Source organism: Callionymus lyra, chromosome 10, assembly GCF_982586985.1.
Source record: "Callionymus lyra chromosome 10, fCalLyr1.hap1.1, whole genome shotgun sequence".
Lineage (NCBI taxonomy): Eukaryota > Metazoa > Chordata > Actinopteri > Syngnathiformes > Callionymidae > Callionymus > Callionymus lyra.
The window spans coordinates 3,501,424-3,519,890 of record NC_141827.1 but is presented as its reverse complement, the minus strand read 5'-3'; the positions used below and the strand labels follow the sequence as shown (position 1 = coordinate 3,519,890).

Sequence of the window (18,467 nt, the reverse complement as noted above, 5' to 3'; positions counted from 1 at the left end):
ATTAAAATACAACAAATATTGAGCAATTAAAATTAAAATATATCAAATATTGAATCATTGAAATTCAAATATAACAAATATTGAGCAATTTAAATTTAAATATAACAAATATTGAATCATTGAAATCAATTCAACAATTCAAAATAATTTAACAATTCAATATTCTGATGACACTGATGTACTTCCACTTGTTCATCCACACGACAAAATCTGTATCTTCTAGCCATTGCAGCGAGACAAAGGCGAGGCAGGAACACATTTGTCGTGCGATTCTGGATTCCTCCGCAGACCCAGAGAGACCAGACGGACGCTCCTCTCATCACCTTCACCCCTCGAAGGACTCCTCGGAGGCTCGACCATCGTGTCCCGATGATGCGTCTGGATCCAGGAGCGACGGTTCTGATGTCGCTTCTGACTCTGTGTTCGAGTCTGTGCTCGTCCGCGCTCAACTCCCGACCCATCATCGGTGAGAACCTTCAGGAACCACCGTCCTTCTTCTGTCCTTGATGCTCCAGAACCTCCCAGGAGGAGCCGAGTGTTTGGGTTTATGTTCCGACGGTCAACGGACTCAACACACGTTAAACATGTCGCTTAAATGACGTTTATTACATGTTTATGACGCAGCACGAGCCTCATCGACGCACGTGTACTTTAAACTCATATTAATGCATTATAATACATATGAAGGTTATTACAAACTTCAGGCACAAATCGTAGCTTCAACTCAAGATACAGCAAATAATACAATACAAACATGTTATTATGAAACTACAGTGTCCCCAACAGACCAATTTACATCAGTGGCGAGCCGTGCATTTCACACATAGACCTTCAGTGGCGCACGTTTGAATAATCCACTCAACAACTACTTTAAGATTCTTTATACACCACAGTGATCTGAGCGTGAACTTTTATAGGTCAATAAGATGTTTATCATAAAATGAACATCAGTGCATTATATCGAAATATCACTCCCACTACAGTCTGTGTGGTTTCCATGGCCACGACACACACACTCTACGCACTTCAGCGACAAACACACACACGCCTAAGCGACACACACACACACAAGCACCACTATTGATCTCATAAAGTGCAACATTATTAAGAAAAAAATGTATTTACCCACGTAGTTCATGAAGGAAATAAATAAATAATTTGAAGCTCGTGAAAGACTCGTCTCAGAGTTAGCATAACTTTCTTAACAACGTCCAGCTTTTCTTGAAAAGTCCTTCTTGAAAAATGGCTTTGCATGTTTATCCGCGACCAGATCAAGCTCTTCAGCCATTGTGTTGAACAGCAAACAGATAAATTAACTCAAATCATCGTTTCAGTTCCATGTGACGAGTCTCAGTTCTATCCAATCAGAGGACGGGAACGTGTCACGCGTTCAACACACGTCCAGCGTCGTGGAAGCCGTGACGCATGTAGCTTCCAAAGCGCTGACGCTGTGTCGCCAACTCGAATCTGATTGGTTGACACAATCCTTCGGCTGCCGTCGATTTCAATTACATTTATTTTCTGATTATGTTGAAGCCGCCACTGATTTACGTATACGTTGAGTCAAACAAAAATAAAGTTTTTTTGTTCAAAAGAGAGAGACCGATGTAGTTTTTTTTTAAAAGGCAGGTTATTGTTTTTCTTATTTAATGTTGACTGAGCAAACTTATACTGAGGTGATCCATCCACGTCTGCTCCTCAGGTGTGCTGGCTCAGGAGAACCTTCCCGATGACCAGTTCGCTCAGGGCTCGTCCTACATCGCCGCCTCTTACGTGAAGTACGTGGAAGCAGCCGGAGCCAGAGTGGTTCCTATCAGGTAGATCCTCCTTCTGACTCATCAAAGGTTGTCTATTTGAAAAGATTATTCACCTTCAGCGTGAAATATTGAAACGAAGCTGCAGACGTTCTCATCCAAAATCTTCATTTCATGATCAGAATCAACCAAACTGTGGAGGAGTACGTGAAGATCTTCAACTCCATCAACGGGTGAGTTTGTCCTCTTTTCTTTTGACTAAAATCAACATGGAATGATACAGTTTTTGCTAGAATTTGAGATTTTCTTCACAATAAAAAATTTAACCTGTCAAAAATAAAAGTGGATTCATATGAAAACATATCAGTTGCATTATAATATTGAACTGATTATTTTATTATTGAATCCAAACATTTCTATATTGAAAGGTTATATTTTTAAAAATTTAATTTTTTGAAAATCGTTTAATGAACCATTTCATAGAGTTTGATGTATAAATCAAATAGTTAAAAATTACTGAAACAAAAGTTATTTTTGAATGATTGTTATTAGAAATCGAACTCGACGTGTCAACGAAATTATTACATTTTCAAAATGTCCGATTTTTTAAATTCAATTATTCGGAAAAAAAATTCAATTCAATTCAATTCAATGATTGCAAAAAATATTCGATGCTTAAAAAAAAGACCAACAACATTTAAATAAAAATAAATACGTAAAGATCATAGGAGAGGTAAATATATCATATAATGAATGTAAATAACAATTAATAATAAAAGATTGAATCCAACAGAAGCTGATGCGTGGATGGCATCTCTTACACCTGGAGCATGTGGAAAAGTGTTGACTGATCTTGTGACAGATCATGCTTCACATGTGAAGAGAATCGAGTGATTGTGCAAGAATGACGGTGACTAAAAAGCAGTAAACACCTCAGGCAAACTGCCTCAATGGAGCAACATCATCCCACCCTGCTCGTGGAAAGTGGTGCCTGACACAAGAGAAGAGACGTCCTAAGACGAGACCTGGATCAGGATCTGACCTCCCGAATCAGGATCCAATGAGGAAGTGTCGCGCCCAAGTTCGACTGTATAAATGCCACTGTTTGTAAACATTCGTCGTCAGTCTTCGGCACTTCACTCAAGCACCTGCTAGGTATTGTCACTGACCCAGAATTCTGAACTTATGTTAGACTCCTCTGTCTAAGTCAGAATCAATAAATACAGCAGGTGTTTTTGGTACTATTTGAGGTCGTATTTGGAACAACGAACGTGTGGGTGTAGCAGCAGGATTGCTCTATTCCCAATAATATATACATTTTTCAACATTTGAAATGTTGAATTTAAAACACAATATTCTGCTCACACTGATACACTTGCATAGATTTGTATCTGAGGAGAAAGTTTGTTAACTTTATTGGTTCACGGTTCAATTCCCAGGGTGTTGCTGCCAGAAGGAGAACTGGATATCCTGACGTCGCAGTACAGCCGAACTTCCAAGATCTTCTACGACCTGGCTCTGAAGGTGAAGGAGATCAAACCACACAATCATTCTCACGATAACACGTCAATAATCTGAGCGATGAAGATTAACACTAGAGTCGACTCAACATCGCCCCCTACAGGCCAACGATGCAGGCGACTACTTCCCGCTGTGGGGAACCTGTCAGGGCTTCCAGCAGCTCTCTGTGCTCACGGCCGACAAGAACCTTCTCACACTCACCGACACCAAAGCGGTGGCTCTCCCGCTCAAGTTTACTCCAGGTACTCCTTAACTCTGTGAGGCTAGAATCAGGTTTCATGACTACCAGAAATAAATATAGATTAAAGAAAATTCAACTTTTTTCTTAAAAAGCTTCTCATTTATTTATGTTTTTCAACATATTCTTGTTAAGCCTCAATAAAAGGCTTTAATATCACCTTATATAACCATTTAAGTACAAAGTAAAGAAGAATTTTATATTGTTTTGATTAGGAATGGTGAGGAACACCTATAAGAGTCCTGCTGGGAAATTGTATAAAGAGCTTTAGTTCTTGACTAGTTCTTGTGTTTGTGTGATAACTCTATAATTTTATTCAATCGTCTCACTAATGACGACGACCCCTGGCATACTCAAAATGACCACTAGGGGCGTAATTCAGACACACCTTTGCACTCAATTACTACAACGTCACTACCACCATTAAAACACAAGCCTTTATAAATCATCATGAAAAGGAAATCATCTTAACAGGAAAATGTTTGAAAGAGCTTAAGTTCCCGCCAACCTTTTATTTCATCATCACTGTATTGTAATATATAGTATTTTTTATTTACATATTTAATCCAAATTGGGTTTTATTCAAGTCAAACATGGCGTCTGCGCACAGACACTGGTCACTCCTGTCCTGGGTTTGTGGAGAAAGATGAACAATCCAGAGTATGTTCGGGTTGTTTATTTACCACCTCCAAGCAAAAGAAATACAAGCTTCTTCAAGATCAACTGAGCCTCGTTCTTCCTGCGACTCAACAAATTGAGAGTCCAGGACAGAAGAGCCTCGAGCTGTGGAAACCTCGCTCTATTTACATCCACCTTCTGGCAATATTGTCCTCTGATGTTTCTGCTCCCCGGTGTCCTGCTGGGAGAGCTTGTCTGTTGTCATGTGATCGAATAATTCAAATGTTCCCGGGCGGAGGTCACACTCGTTATGGCCTTTTGTTCCTGTCTTCCACCCCCCCCCCCCCCCTGGGGTCTCGCCCATTTGTCCTTTTGTGCACATCTACTGGTGTTGATGCCAGGCAGACAGAAAAGTTTATTCTACTGCTGACTTGACTCTAACCTGAGTTTAGCTCAGTAATCAGTATGTGTGTGAATAAAGAAATATCTTATCTCAAAATTTGAACATCAATTAATGATGTGTCCGACTGTGTCGAGGCTTCGAAGTGTGTGTCGAGTAATCCAGGAAATTTTTCATGAAGCGTGTATCGAGGCGTGTGTTGGTTACGTAGGTGGTGACGTAGTGATGACGTTCGAGGCATCGCGAACCGGACGGTCATGTGACTGGTTCGAGAAGCGCTGCTTGAATCGGCTCGTCACGTGACCGGTTGGGTAATCGCTCGGGAACTTCCAAAGCTGGTGAAATTTTTTTTTTTTTAAAGAAACAGACTGAAGCCAAGCACTGCTTTTTTTAAATAAAAAATAATAGGTTTTTCAGAAAACACAGTCAAGCACATTTTTTTATTATCACTATCATTTGCGCACAAAATATGCAATGCTCCCAATTGTCCACATGGTCGTGCAAATGAAGCCTCATGAGGCTTTGCTCCAAAGATGAACTACTCGGCTGCGAGGCTTCAGTGCTTCATGAGGCTTCATCTCGCCATCACTACTTTTGTGCACATCTACTGGTGTTGATGCCAGGCAGACAGAAAAGTTTATTCTACTGGTGAATTGACTCTAACCTGAGTTGAGCTCAGTAATCAGTATGTGTGAATAGAGGAATATCTTATCTTAAAATTTGAACAACAATCTCTCCTATTGTGAACTTGGTGCTGCAAGATTTCAAACTTTCTCTGTCTTGGAATTAACCAATGTGAACAACACTTTATAAGGTTTGTTTTAAACATCATGAGTGTGGAACTTCTATTATAGAAGTCCTGCTGGAAAATTGTCTAAAGAGCTTTTAGTCCTGCTAGTTAAGACACTTGACTAGTCACCACTTTGCTGGTGTCACCAGTCTTACTCACGGTGCTCATGTTTCTGACGGATGAAGGTTGAAGTTATTGAGGAGTGACGACAGAAGATATGGAAAAATTAAACAATAAAAAATTAAAAAAGTGTAACTTTAAAGTTCTCTTAGATCATAGTTGGTCCTCTCTTGTTTCCAGCTGCTCAGTCCAGTCGACTGTTCAGAACCTTCCCCAAAGATGTTCTCCAGTCTCTGGCCCAGGAAAACATCACGTCCAACTTCCACAGCTGGAGTTTGACGCCACAGGTAGTTCTGATGACACACCTGGACGGGTCGCACCTCTGGACAAGAGTCAACCAAGAATGACGAGTGTTTGTTCCTGCAGAACTTCAGCAGGAACGCAAAGTTGAGGAAGTTCTACAAGATTCTCAGCGTCAACACAGACGGGAAGAAGGACTTCATCTCCACCATGGAAGGTGACAAGGACTTCAATCTTCCTGGAGAAAGACATTAACCCTGTGATTCTTCTCAGCCTTCAGGTATCCCTTCTACGCTGTTCAGTGGCATCCGGAGAAAAGTCCCTTTGAGTGGATCGTCAAGGCCGGGATGAGTCACTCGAGCGCGGCGGTGACGGCCAGTTTCTACACGTCCAGATTCTTCGTCTCTGAAGGTGAAACCAAAACACTGCTGCGACTCTGACACCAGCTTCTCTTGACCTGAAGAAGAAATGTTTCAATATTAACTTTTGTGTAGAATATTCTAACGCATGGACACGATAGTGCGGAGCATCGCCACCAGAGGGCGCTAAAAACAAACGGCTATTAATTTTGCGTGTGTTGTTGTGATGTGTGACTCTATTGTATCATCAGTGTGTGTGTGTTGTTGTGATGTGTGACTCTATTGTATCATCAGTGTGTGTGTGTGTTGTTGTGGTGTGTGACTCTATTGTATCATCAGTGTGTGTGTGTTGTTGTGATGTGTGACTCTATTGTATCATCAGTGTGTGTGTGTTGTTGTGATGTGTGACTCTATTGTATCATCAGTGTGTGTGTTGTTGTGATGTGTGACTCTATTGTATCATCAGTGTGTGTGTGTTGTTGTGATGTGTGACTCTATTGTATCATCAGTGTGTGTTTGTACAAAACTCTCTTTTCATTGAAATATTGACATTAGAAAATGATCTTAAGCTCTGCCCACTGAAAACACTTTGTTTTCTGGAGATTAAATCGTATTGATCATAACCACACCCACTCTGCTGTGATTGGTCTAGCATTGAGGTTTGTCACCGCACGTCATCACTCATGGAAGTCTCCACCTCTAAGGGGACTCATTGTATAAACAAACCGTGATCACAGCTGGAGGAGGAGTGAAGACATTATTACGTCATAATGGACTCTCGTAACCTCTCGTTCGCCCAGATTTTAGAGCAACTTTATAAAGTAACAAAGTGTAAAACATGGTCATGATGAGAAGTTACTGCGTCTTGGAGAACATTTACTAGATAGAGTTGACCATTAGTTGAACTTTTAAAAACAATACAACAAAAGAAGCTGATTTCACATGTTTTTCAAAGTAATCTGTCAATCAAAGTGAACATTAAACAGCTTCACAATCTTCTGTCTCTCTTTGCTGCAGCCATGAAGAACAACCACAGTTTCTCTCGTCCAGAGGAGGAAGAAAAAGCTCTGATCTACAACTTCCTGCCCGTCTACAGAGGAGGCGACACTTATTATGTGCAGAGTTACTATTTTGATTGACAGCGACAAACACAGAGTAATAGACAGATGTTGTTTTATCGGCTGGTGATCCATTGATCTTGAGAAATAATCATTGAAGTTAAAAATAAATAAAAACTAAAATAAATATGTTTATGGTCATTAGAACTTTAATAACATGTAACTTCACAGCAATGATTCTGAATGTTCTGTTTTAATCAATTGTTTCTTTGGATTCTATTTACTCTGCAGTCAATAAAACTATGATCAACGTTTGTTTTGTTCAGATCCACTATTGTAGAATAAATCCAACTGTCCACTAGAGGGCAGCAGAACGTAATTTATGAGCAACTAAAACGAAGGACAATTTATTTATTTATAACGTTTTTTCAAGAGTAGTTTTCACTTTGATGTAATGTCGACAAACATTGACAAACAGTTGCTCAATGAGCAGCAGTGGATCAACACTTGGACAAATACTGATGATGACACAAGCATGAGACGTATTTTGACTCTTGAAAAACATGATTTTGTCATTAAAAAATGTTTCGATGGAAAACATTTTTTCTATTTTGTAAATCCAACTTTGAAATGTATCTAAACGTCTTACCTTCTTAAATGGTTTACGCCTCGACAGTTTTTTTTTTGGTTGGCGGAAAATCAAAAATCTGAATGTAACATTTGGAAACGATTGATTTGTCATTTTTGTTTCATTGTATTCACAGGTGAGTTGCATGAGGTTCGGTAGTATCCGTGGATTCCAGGCGACAGAACGACTTCCTGTCATTGCGTATAAAAAAGTGGGTCTAAAGTAAGTAGAAAGTCAAAATCGTGGATCTGAGAGGCAGATCTTCTGACATCACTTTAAATGTTGGCTCAGTTCATATCAAACTTGAGTGTATCGTAGCACAATAGATATAAACATGTAAAACCCTTTTTGTTTTCAATGTTTCAACATGTTGTTTGGTGTAAACTCACCTTCATTCAAGACATAAATGTTCATTAAAGATGTAAAGAATGAATCAACACCAGCAGGAGAATGTTTTACTATCTGTGTTTGATAGAAATAAACATGTGTATTCAATTATTGTTGCTTTGTTTTATACATAAGTGTGGAACTTCTATTATAGAAGTCCTGCTGGAAAATTGTCTAAAGAGCTTTTAGTCCTGCTAGTTAAGACACTTGACTAGTCACCACTTTGCTGGTGTCACCAGTCTTACTCACGGTGCTCATGTTTCTGACGGATGAAGGTTGAAGTTATTGAGGAGTGACGACAGAAAATATGGAAAAATTAAACAATAAAAAAGTAAAAAAGTGTAACTTTAAAGTTCTCTCTAATCATAGTTGGTCCTCTCTTGTTTCCAGCTGCTCAGTCCAGTCGACTGTTCAGAACCTTCCCCAAAGATGTTCTCCAGTCTCTGGCCCAGGAAAACATCACGTCCAACTTCCACAGCTGGAGTTTGACGCCACAGGTAGTTCTGATGACACACCTGGACGGGTCACACCTCTGGACAAGAGTCAACCAAGAATGATGAGTGTTTGTTCCTGCAGAACTTCAGCAGGAACGCAAAGTTGAGGAAGTTCTACAAGATTCTCAGCGTCAACACAGACGGGAAGAAGGACTTCATCTCCACCATGGAAGGTGACAAGGACTTCCATCTTCCTGGAGAAATAAAAGACATTGACCCCCGTGGTTCTTCTCAGCCTTCAGGTATCTTCAGAGCAACTTTATAAAGTAATAAGTGTAAAACATGGTCATGATGAAGAACTTACTGCATCTCAGAGAGAAGAACATTCACTACATGTCAGGAGAGTTGATCATTAGTTGACCTTCAAACTGAAAGCCACAAACTTCCTGAATTGTTTCACATATATTAAAAAAGACTATAGTTGTTATTGAGGTTCGTTGTTAACTATTGCATGAGTGGAGGAAAAGTACAACTTTTGGAAAAGTAGAAAAAGAGATTTATAAGTAGAACTAGTATTTGTGATTGCTACATACATTAGGCTGGTGCTCCAATTTGTGACTACATATAAAAAAAAACACTGAGAACATACATATCAATATTTAACAGTTGTGCGTTTGTGTTTCATATCTCAACAGACTCTTAAAACCTATTTATAAATATAAATATTGAACTTCAAGTTCAAGTTGTTTTATACCGAGTCCCTGAGGTGACATGGAGGAACTTTAGATACTTATATATTATGACTAGTGTTATTTTGTCGCACTAGTTCACCATACTTCAGCTAAAAGTGACCAAAGTAGTTCTATTTAGTGACTTAGTTTTCATTAAAATAAACAAGTCTTTTTCCGAATCACGAATTAAATGTTAAAGGCTGTAGTTCTTTAGTTTATCCAAGTCACTAAAGTTAATCTTTCCGATTTTTTCCACATTAAGATCGAAAATAGATTGTCTTTCATCTATAACAACGAGGGTTATTTTTGGAGTGACTCACGGTCGATTTATTGATAAAGTTTCATTTTTAATAACAAAACAATGGTCAATGTTCGCTTTCCTTCATGTAGTAACATAAAATGAACGCGGGGTGGCGGTACTTTGTCCATCATTCGCGGCGAGCCAGCTTGTACAATAAGAGAGGCGAAGAAGACGTTGAATCCTCCGCTGTCTTCTGCAACTTGTGCTGAGAAATGGCGGCGAACGTGTGCCGAGTTGGGAGCACGGTGGGCCGAGCTCTCGCCAAAGCCCGCAATGTAAGATGAATTCTATCTCTTTGTTTCTTGTTTAACCTCTAATTGCACGTTTTTTCTCCATGGAAAGACCTTAAGCGCGATGGTCAGTTGTCAAGGAGAGAAGCTAACCGGTTAGCATCTGGTCGACACAAGGTCAACCTTCCAGTTTTGTTGTAAATCTAAACAATAATGCTTTATTAATAACGTCTACCATATAACTGCGCTAATATTATTGTTTCATTTCGCTATTCGTGAATGTATGTCGTGACACCAGTGGTGCTTGTGCGTCCTTGTTCGTCCTCAACATACTTTAGCTTCCTGGCTAACTGCTTTAGCAATGACATTAGCAAAACACTAGACCTCCTGATACACACTTGGAAGATATAGTTAAACTATTATTCTCATTAGTATTGGTGTTCAGTGTTTCTCTAATATTTAGACGCCAGACCTTTGTCTACATTTCCTTTTGCTAAAATATAAGACAAATCTGATGATTCGAGTACATTGTTTTTGATTATTCTTTAAAAGTATCTAATAACTAGTTGATTTGTCAACTAGTGCTTCATTTGTTTAGTGTATATAACTAGTTTTAAGATGTGTTCACTTGAAGCTCTCCATGTTTTAAGTGGTTATTATTGAAGGTTAGATCAGAGTCATCACCAAAATATGTCAGACCGTGTATAAGTGATAGATATTATTTGCTGTGTTAATGTTACTACATTAATGACAATCAAGAGATAATTGTATCACAGCGCTAACATGTTTTCACTTTGAATATGTCATTAAAAACTTCCCCAATCTCTTCCAGCCCGTCCTCCTGTCGTTGCGGCGTGGACAGGCCTCAGTCAGTTATGCACAGTCTCTGCTGGGAGCCCCTGACACCCAACTTACTACCTTGGACAATGGTTTTAGAGTAGCATCCCAGGAAACCGGACATGGTACATGCACGGTAAGAAAATCTATTGAAAAATGTTGCTGAAATTTTAAAGGTGCTTTTCGTATTGATAACTTCGTCCTTCTAAGATTTACCAACTTGAAGCTTGACATGATTTTGGTGGCCATTATTGAGGGGTAGATTATTGTGTTCTCTTAGAATCAGGAGTCGCATTCCTGCTTCTGGACCCAAAAAGGGGCACAGCGAACAGGACTTGATAGGTCTGAGCTCCTGTGATATGGATTTTTGTCATTTCTTTATTAAAATGAAGTGACTATTTAGATTTTTCCCCCAAGATGATCAATGGTCAAGTAAAGATTTATTTTCAAAAGTTTTATGCACATTTCCTCTTCCGTGATGTGGATTCTAGCATCTTAATATTCCTTCTTAATGCAAGTGGTAAATGTGCTTAACATATGGAAATTACAAAATTCTACACCAGGATGTTCAAACACATCAGACCTCGCATCAGTTCCTGAAGATGTTAAACATGTGCTGCATCTTCACTCTGGCAGGTTGGTTTGTGGATCAGTGTCGGCAGTCGGTATGAGAGCGAGAAGCGCAATGGAGCTGGTTTCTTCCTGGAGCACATGGCTTTCAAGGTAATGTCAGGGGATTCTTAATTTGTGCTGCTGTAGAAATGTGTGATGTCATTGTACATTTACAGTAGATTATTTAATGCTTGATTTGTTCCAGTGAATATAACCCTGTTCAAGCTTTGTGCACTTGAAGTTTTCAATATTTTTAGTGGCTATTAATGAGGGGTAGATCAGAGTCCTCACTTGGAGCCAGAATCAGGAGTAACATTCCTGCTTCTGGACCCAAAGTGAGGTACAGCATTTAATTTTGCTTGCAAATCATATTTTATAGTCATTATGTTATGGTTTATATGTCAATAATATATTCAATATATAAAATGTTTCTTTAATTGACATAATATTCATGCCGTTATTTTTTTATTAAACTTCCGGCCACAGCAGCTTTTAAAGTTGATGTTTGGACATATTTTGGTTTGAAAACAAATGAAGGCAGTTATGACTTTGTCAAGAGTCATGTGGTCTGTAAATACTACAACACCAGAGTCAAGTACTGGACAATACTACACATAAATCCTTGTTACTACATTAGAGATCATATCATTGAAAGGCATTCTGGAACATTCAAAAGCACAGGTTTCAAACCTGTCCAGAAAAGAGCTGAGATTGTTCAGATTTTGGATCCAACCAGTCAATCACAGATAGTTGAACCAATCGTGTGTCTGGAGACTGTAATCAGTTGATTGACAGTCAAGTGCTGCTTATTAAAGCTGACGCCTGATTTGTTAACTCACGTGTGCTCAACTGGTTGTAACAAAAAAAATTGCATCATCTGAGCCCTATTCTCGACGGGTTTAAGACCCTTGTTCTAAAGAATGTGATGGAGGGACACAGTTACCATCTATATCTTTTTTTTTCAACAGGGAACTAAAAAACACCCTCAGACTGCCTTGGAGCAACAGGTGGAGTCCATGGGTGCTCACCTGAGCTCATACACTTCCCGGGAGCACAGCGCTTACTACATGAAGACTTTGGCCAAAGACCTGCCAAAGGGTAAAGTCGGTCATTCTCCAACTGCAACGTGTGTCTGTCGAGATCTGACGCTCTCCATCTCAACTGGTCCACAGCTGTGGAGCTGCTGTCTGAGGTGGTGCAGAGCTGCTCTCTGAGCGAGGCCGAGATCGAGCAGCAGAGAGGAGTCGTGCTCCGCGAGCTGCAGGAAGTGGAAGGAAACCTGCAGGAGGTTTGTCTGGACTTGCTGCACGCCACAGCCTTCCAGGGAACCCCGCTGGGCCAAAGTGTCCTGGGACCCTCCAGCAACGCCAAGTAATCCAACCCCTGTTAACTCTATGGTGATTCTCATGGTTTTGGATTCAAATGGACCAGTAACTCTGAACTTCTTCAGGTCTTTGACTCGCCAGGACTTGGTTGAATACATTGAAAGTCACTACAAAGCCCCGCGCATGGTTCTGGCTGCTGCAGGAGGTCAGTCCAGCTCTTTCTGTCGTGTAAAGCAGTTTGTAGCCGCTGTCTTGTTTCAAAGGTGTGAACCATGACGAGCTGGTGAGCCTGGCCAAGAGTCACTTCGGCGGCGTTTCGTTCGAGTACGCTGGAGATGCTGCGCCCGTGTTGGCTCCCTGCAGGTTCACAGGCAGTGAGGTAAGAAACCTTAACGTCCAGGAGAAGTGTAGTCGACTACTGTTGACTAATCTTAACCGTCTAGAGCAGGGGTCGGGAACCTATGGCTCGCGAGCCAGGTGTGGCTCTTTTGATGATTGCATCTGGCTCGCAGAAAATAACATAAAACAAAACATAAAATATTATCACTTGTTTCAGGGGTGGGCAATACGTCCGGTCGATCGCGAAGCTGTTGCGAGTAGATCGCGTGATTTAATAAAATATGATATAAGAAAATAGTAAAGAGAGCTCTGATTGGCTGCTGTGCATGTCAATCAAATGGTTATTGTGCCGATTGGTTGAAAATTTGATTGACATGCACAGCAGCCAATCAGAGCTCCTGCCTCTTCCACTGAACGCACGGAAAAGATCATATGAATTGAGAATAAAAAGAGCAAAACGTGTGACAGTCATTTTACGCAATTCAGAAAAACGATATAGAATTATAAGCTTGTTTTTTTTTAATAATATATCGAACAAAATAATGCGCGTTTGATCGCTTCAGGTTCTTCTCTACGAGAGTCACAGAAACATGACGTCAGTTCCATCAAAGTTAAGCTGCAGGTTTCAATGAAAGCGCAACAAATGCTGGTTTTCCTTTTGTGATCGCGTCCTTAAAACACACTTGCATTAATACACCATCACATGATGACTATTTGTAAATTACCTTTATCTCACGAATGTAATAAGAATACGCAGAAACACAAACACGTTAAACAGGTGAGACACACATTCTAATGACGTCAGAGACGATCAGACAAAGCGATGATGATGTGAAGTTACTGATGAACAGTTTTATTCTCGTTAAACTTCATCTGAAATTTAATTAATCCACTTGTGTGATTCATATCAGACATGTTTAAAATTAACAAATATAAACTGTTAGTTTGAATTCATGTTTTCATTTGTTATTGTTTTTTCATGATCACAGAAATGGAGAAATTTTAGTCTTGTGCTTCATTTAAATATGATGGACATATTGAAATGGAGGCATGGAAAGGGATGAACCCGTCTGAATTCTTTCTTGATTTTGATGAACAAAGGAAAAGGGCTTGAATTCGTGTCAAGCACAGATTCTTACATCTGAATATTATTTATATGGCTCTCACTGAAATAAATTTCCAAATATTTTGCTTTCATGGCTCTCTGAGTCAAAAGGTTCCCGACCCCTGGTCTAGAGAAATCCATAATGTTGTACGTGTTTTCTTTCTCGTCCTCCACATTTTCACCGAAATATACTGCAGAGCGACGCTGCTGTTGACCAATGAGGCGTTTGTGTTTTGGTCATGTGATGGTGGAGAAGAGTGACTAGTATCAATGAAGTTGAGACTTTGACGGCTTCGATGAACAATATAAAATATTTTATTTTTCATAAACAAGTTTATATTTGACTTGTCCAGGGTATAATGTTTGATAACTGTTGGATCTGGAGCTTTAATGTATTTGGGTTCAAAGGTGCTTGAATGGAGACGTTTAACCCTTTAGTGGTTTTATAGTGAGGAGGCACAGATCTGACTTTTACAACCAAAACCATTATTACAAATTAACTTTCTCGCTCTCCTGTGATATAACGCTGGTGATGTTTTAAATAAAAAGCAAAAATGACTATTATTGAATTACAAAGTTTCTGTTTATTTAGATAATTCAATGTTTACAATCATTTTAACTAATGGACATAATGGAACATTATGACAATGCAGTTCAATGGTAAACTTCAACCTTTAACCTACAAATAATGAAGAGAGCCTGTGTAACAATATACTTTTATAACATGGTGAAAACAACCCTGCAATTCTTGAACAAAATAAAATGTAACACTTTAGTAGAATAACTATAACGTCATGGATATGGCACGTGACCGTTTTTGAGACCGAAGATTATCAATTATTACAAAAAGTACTTAAACACGCTGAAATTATTTAACTTTGTTTTCTTTATCCAAAAACATTATGAAGGTGTTTTTAGGACGACAATAAACAAGTCGAGTAAAAGCACAGAATCACAAACTTTTATTGCCAGTGTTGTGATTTTCTGTAGCGTCATTACAGAATAAAAGGATCAAAAATGATTCATTAAATAAATAATAATTTATTTTAATTCATCACATTTTATTAAGAGACATTTCTAAATGAACAAAAGTAAAATGCACTACATTTTATTGAATAATATTTATGACTGAGGACACAGTTGACTCCAGTAGCTTTTGATGCTGATCTATAGACCTTTTTTTTTTCTTTAATACAAAATACAGTTATGACTCTGTCAAGAAATGTTTACCACAAAACTGCCACAATATTTTTAACTTGGCTTTTCATGAGTGTTATTGGTGACATTAATGTTGTTCGTCCTCAACATACTTTAGCCTCCTGGCTAACTGCTTTAGCAGTGATATTAACACAACATTAGACCCCTGATGCACTTTTTAAATACTGAACTTTCAGACAATATAGTTGTTATTCACATCATTTGTTATTGTTAGTATGTCTCAAATAATAGGGTTTTGAGGTTAACGAAGACCTTTTAATTTGACCAAAATATACAAAATAACTTATCTAAGTAAATGACTTAATGTATACTGCTTTGAAAATGAAAACTAGCGTGACATTAGTTCAAGTGTACACAACCATTCTTTTTTAAACTTTGTCCACTTGAAGCTTTTAGTGGCCATTACTGAGTGGTAGATTCGTGATACGGATTCCAAATGCAAAAGTCACTCCTGGAATCGACTCCTGACCTTTCACCTGCTTAATCGATGATGATAAAATGAAAGCTGTCCATGGATTCGCTTTTGAATCTATTGTCATGTTACCTTTGGTCGCCTACAAAGTGTGAGGCGCTTATAGAAACCGTTTTAATTTCTGCACGTTTTCACCTGTAAATGCTCTCAAATTAAAGCACATCTTGTTCGTTTCATTTTAAATCCAATGTAGTGGCGTCTAGATCCAAAACACAGATTCTTCTCCGTTCATTCTCTTCAAACTGCTGCAGTACTTGTGTTTCTTCACCTGAACACGTGTTTAGTCGTCGCTCACGAACGTTCTCTCTGCTCCTCAGATCCGCGTCCGTGACGACGCTCTACCTCTCGCTCACGTCGCCATCGCCGTAGAAGGACCCGGAGCCGCCAGCGCCGACGTGGTTCCTCTCCTGGTGGCGAACGCGACCATCGGCAGCTACGACCTGACCTTCGGCGGAGGAAAGGTATGGAACCAGTGTTTGGCTGAAAAATTCACACCCTTTTTTTTTTTTTGACATTTGTCCACTTGAAGCTCCAAGTGTTTTAGTATTATTTGATCCATGTTCTTTATCTTTAGACTTGGATCGTATCATCTTGTTCTTTCTCTTTATTTCTCTTTGTTCTTGTTCTTATTTGATTTTGATTTATTATTTATGAAAAAATTGCTGTATTTGCTGTGGATAATTGGAATAGAATAGAATAGAATAGAAAAGCTTTATTCATCCCCAGAGGGGAAACACACTTTCACAACAGCGCAGTTTAAAAAATAAAGTGCAAGGAAAAAGAAATAATAAAAGAGATAATACAAAATAAAATAAAAACGATCTTAAGAATATACAATTATTTACAAAAATTAGAAATGTAACACTATTAACAAAATAAAATAGAATAAAATAAAATAAAATAGAAATAAAAACGGGAAAAAAATAAAAATAAAAATAAAAAGCACACGAGAAGAAAAACACACTACGGATTAGCATCAGGATATTTAAAGTAGAGAGTTAAATATCCTGACACCAGTTGGGATGAAGGACCTTCTATAAAAAACTATTTCCCGAAGGAGACCTGCTGAGGGATCAATAAAGTTCTACCTTACCTTATTGAGGGGTAGATTTTTGTCCTCTCAGAGCCTGAGTCTGGGTCCAGAAGCAGGAACGCGACTCCTCAGAGAGTCACAACCAGCGAAGACGAGCTGATGTTCAGTAGTTGGATGTAATTGGATGTGTTTTACACGCGTGTTTCTAAAATGACCGTCGACTTCTTTCAGAACCTGAGCAGTCGTCTGGCCAGTCTGGCTGCGGAACACAACCTGTGCCACAGCTTCCAGTCCTTCCTGGCCTCCTACAGCGACACCAGCCTGCTGGGCATCCACTTCGTGACGGACAAGATGAACATCGAGGACATGATGCACTGGTCCCAGAACGCCTGGTCAGTGGAGAGACTGGTGTGACGTCCACAGACCTCCGAACGTTCACGGGTGTGTTTTGCCGCAGGATGAACTTGTGCACGACCGTGACGGAGAGCGACGTCACCCGAGGGAAGGTCGCCCTGAAGTCCAGTCTGATCGGACAACTCAACGGTAAGACGACACGAGGGCTCGGATCTGGAACCTTCTCGCTGAACTTTTGATTCTTCTCAAAAAGGAACCACTCCCATTTGTGACGACATCGGCAGACACGTCCTCAACTACGACCGGCGCATTCCCCTGTCAGAGTGGGACGCTCGCATCGACGTGAGTCTAGAATGTTTAAAGTTCAACTCGTCACACTTTTCTTAAAACGAACCTGTGGTTCTTCAGGCCGTGACCCCTAAGATGGTACGTGAGGTCTGCACCAGGTACTTGTACGACAAGTGTCCGGCGGTCGTCGGTGTCGGTGAGTCGACGGTTTTTGGATGAACTCGGATCAAGAACTTCTTTATTTAACGTCCGTCTCTCTCAGGCCCCATCGAGCAGCTCCCCGACTACAACAGAATGCGCAGCGCCATGTACTGGCTGAGGTTCTAAAGAGGCGTGAGATCCGGATCGACGTCACCAACCATGGCGGTCCTGAACGGTCACGTGGCTCCTGCCCTCCGTTTTAATTTGATCGTGAATCTGTTTGTCCGCTAGAGGGAGCTCTTGCTGGTACTTCAGGTAAAATAAATCCCAAACGTTCGTCTGTCACACCATGAGTCTGGAGGAGAAAAACTTCAACGCGGAGCAAGAGTGTATTTATAATTCTGTCTATTGTACATAACGGGACTTGTCCTGGTGATAATAAAAAAAGTATAAACACGTTTGTTTCACTGATCAGTCGACGAGATTAATTTGGATTGACGACAATAAAAATGTGTAACTTTTTCTCAAAGCGACGAAGAACTGATGTACTTTCCTACTTTAAATGAAGTATATTTGATGGTATATATACAATAAATAATTTGAATTGGAAAACATTCTAAATTAAGACTAAATAATTCTATTACTGAGGTATGATCCAAACTAAACAGGTGAAATTAGTTATGAAACTGGAATATTCTAACTTTTTTTTAAATTAAACTAATGATTTGGTGATCTGTTCATCACTATTATTGGGTTTTGATTGACGGCCTTGTGACCCTGGTCTAGAAAAGTCCTAAAAATATTACACATTCCGTTGAAAGTCACGTGTCGTCAGACCAGGAAATGTGGAACGGAAAGTGATTTGGTTGATAAAGATCGTATTTTTGTTAATATAAATGTTTTATTTTTGGTAAAAATACCATGAAACACTTCT

General features: G+C 39.5%; 2 protein-coding genes across 2 annotated transcripts; both read left to right on the top strand.

The window, feature by feature from the left end:
- Positions 1-369: 369 nt before the first annotated feature.
- LOC148069932 (gamma-glutamyl hydrolase-like) lies at positions 370-7,412 on the top strand. Its single transcript, XM_087800731.1, has 9 exons — positions 370-466; positions 1,703-1,817; positions 1,937-1,987; positions 3,194-3,278; positions 3,379-3,517; positions 5,622-5,728; positions 5,808-5,898; positions 5,955-6,092; positions 7,058-7,412. The coding sequence occupies exons 1-9, from the start codon at positions 370-372 to the stop codon at positions 7,177-7,179; spliced, it is 945 nt and encodes a 314-aa protein (XP_087656857.1). The 3' UTR covers positions 7,180-7,412.
- A 2,331-nt stretch (positions 7,413-9,743) lies between these two features.
- On the top strand, positions 9,744-17,989 carry uqcrc1 (ubiquinol-cytochrome c reductase core protein 1). The gene is made up of 13 exons (XM_087801334.1): positions 9,744-9,854; positions 10,642-10,782; positions 11,283-11,369; positions 12,227-12,356; positions 12,431-12,629; positions 12,709-12,788; positions 12,847-12,962; positions 16,035-16,178; positions 16,982-17,142; positions 17,208-17,293; positions 17,358-17,446; positions 17,513-17,588; positions 17,655-17,989. The coding sequence occupies exons 1-13, from the start codon at positions 9,792-9,794 to the stop codon at positions 17,717-17,719; spliced, it is 1,437 nt and encodes a 478-aa protein (XP_087657460.1). The 5' UTR covers positions 9,744-9,791; the 3' UTR covers positions 17,720-17,989.
- Positions 17,990-18,467: the final 478 nt, after the last annotated feature.

What these genes read in the sequence shown, in the direction of transcription:
- uqcrc1 (XM_087801334.1), top strand. Translation starts at nt 9,792, where the DNA reads ATGGCGGCGAACGTGTGCCGAGTTGGGAGCACGGTGGGCCGAGCTCTC. An exon ending in CTCTCGCCAAAGCCCGCAAT is followed by an intron (nt 9,855 to 10,641) that starts GTAAGATGAATT and finishes AATCTCTTCCAG; the next exon opens with CCCGTCCTCCTGTCGTTGCG. An exon ending in GGCCAAAGACCTGCCAAAGG is followed by an intron (nt 12,357 to 12,430) that starts GTAAAGTCGGTC and finishes ACTGGTCCACAG; the next exon opens with CTGTGGAGCTGCTGTCTGAG.
- LOC148069932 (XM_087800731.1), top strand. Translation starts at nt 370, where the DNA reads ATGATGCGTCTGGATCCAGGAGCGACGGTTCTGATGTCGCTTCTGACT. An exon ending in CAACTCCCGACCCATCATCG is followed by an intron (nt 467 to 1,702) that starts GTGAGAACCTTC and finishes TCTGCTCCTCAG; the next exon opens with GTGTGCTGGCTCAGGAGAAC. An exon ending in CAGATTCTTCGTCTCTGAAG is followed by an intron (nt 6,093 to 7,057) that starts GTGAAACCAAAA and finishes TCTTTGCTGCAG; the next exon opens with CCATGAAGAACAACCACAGT.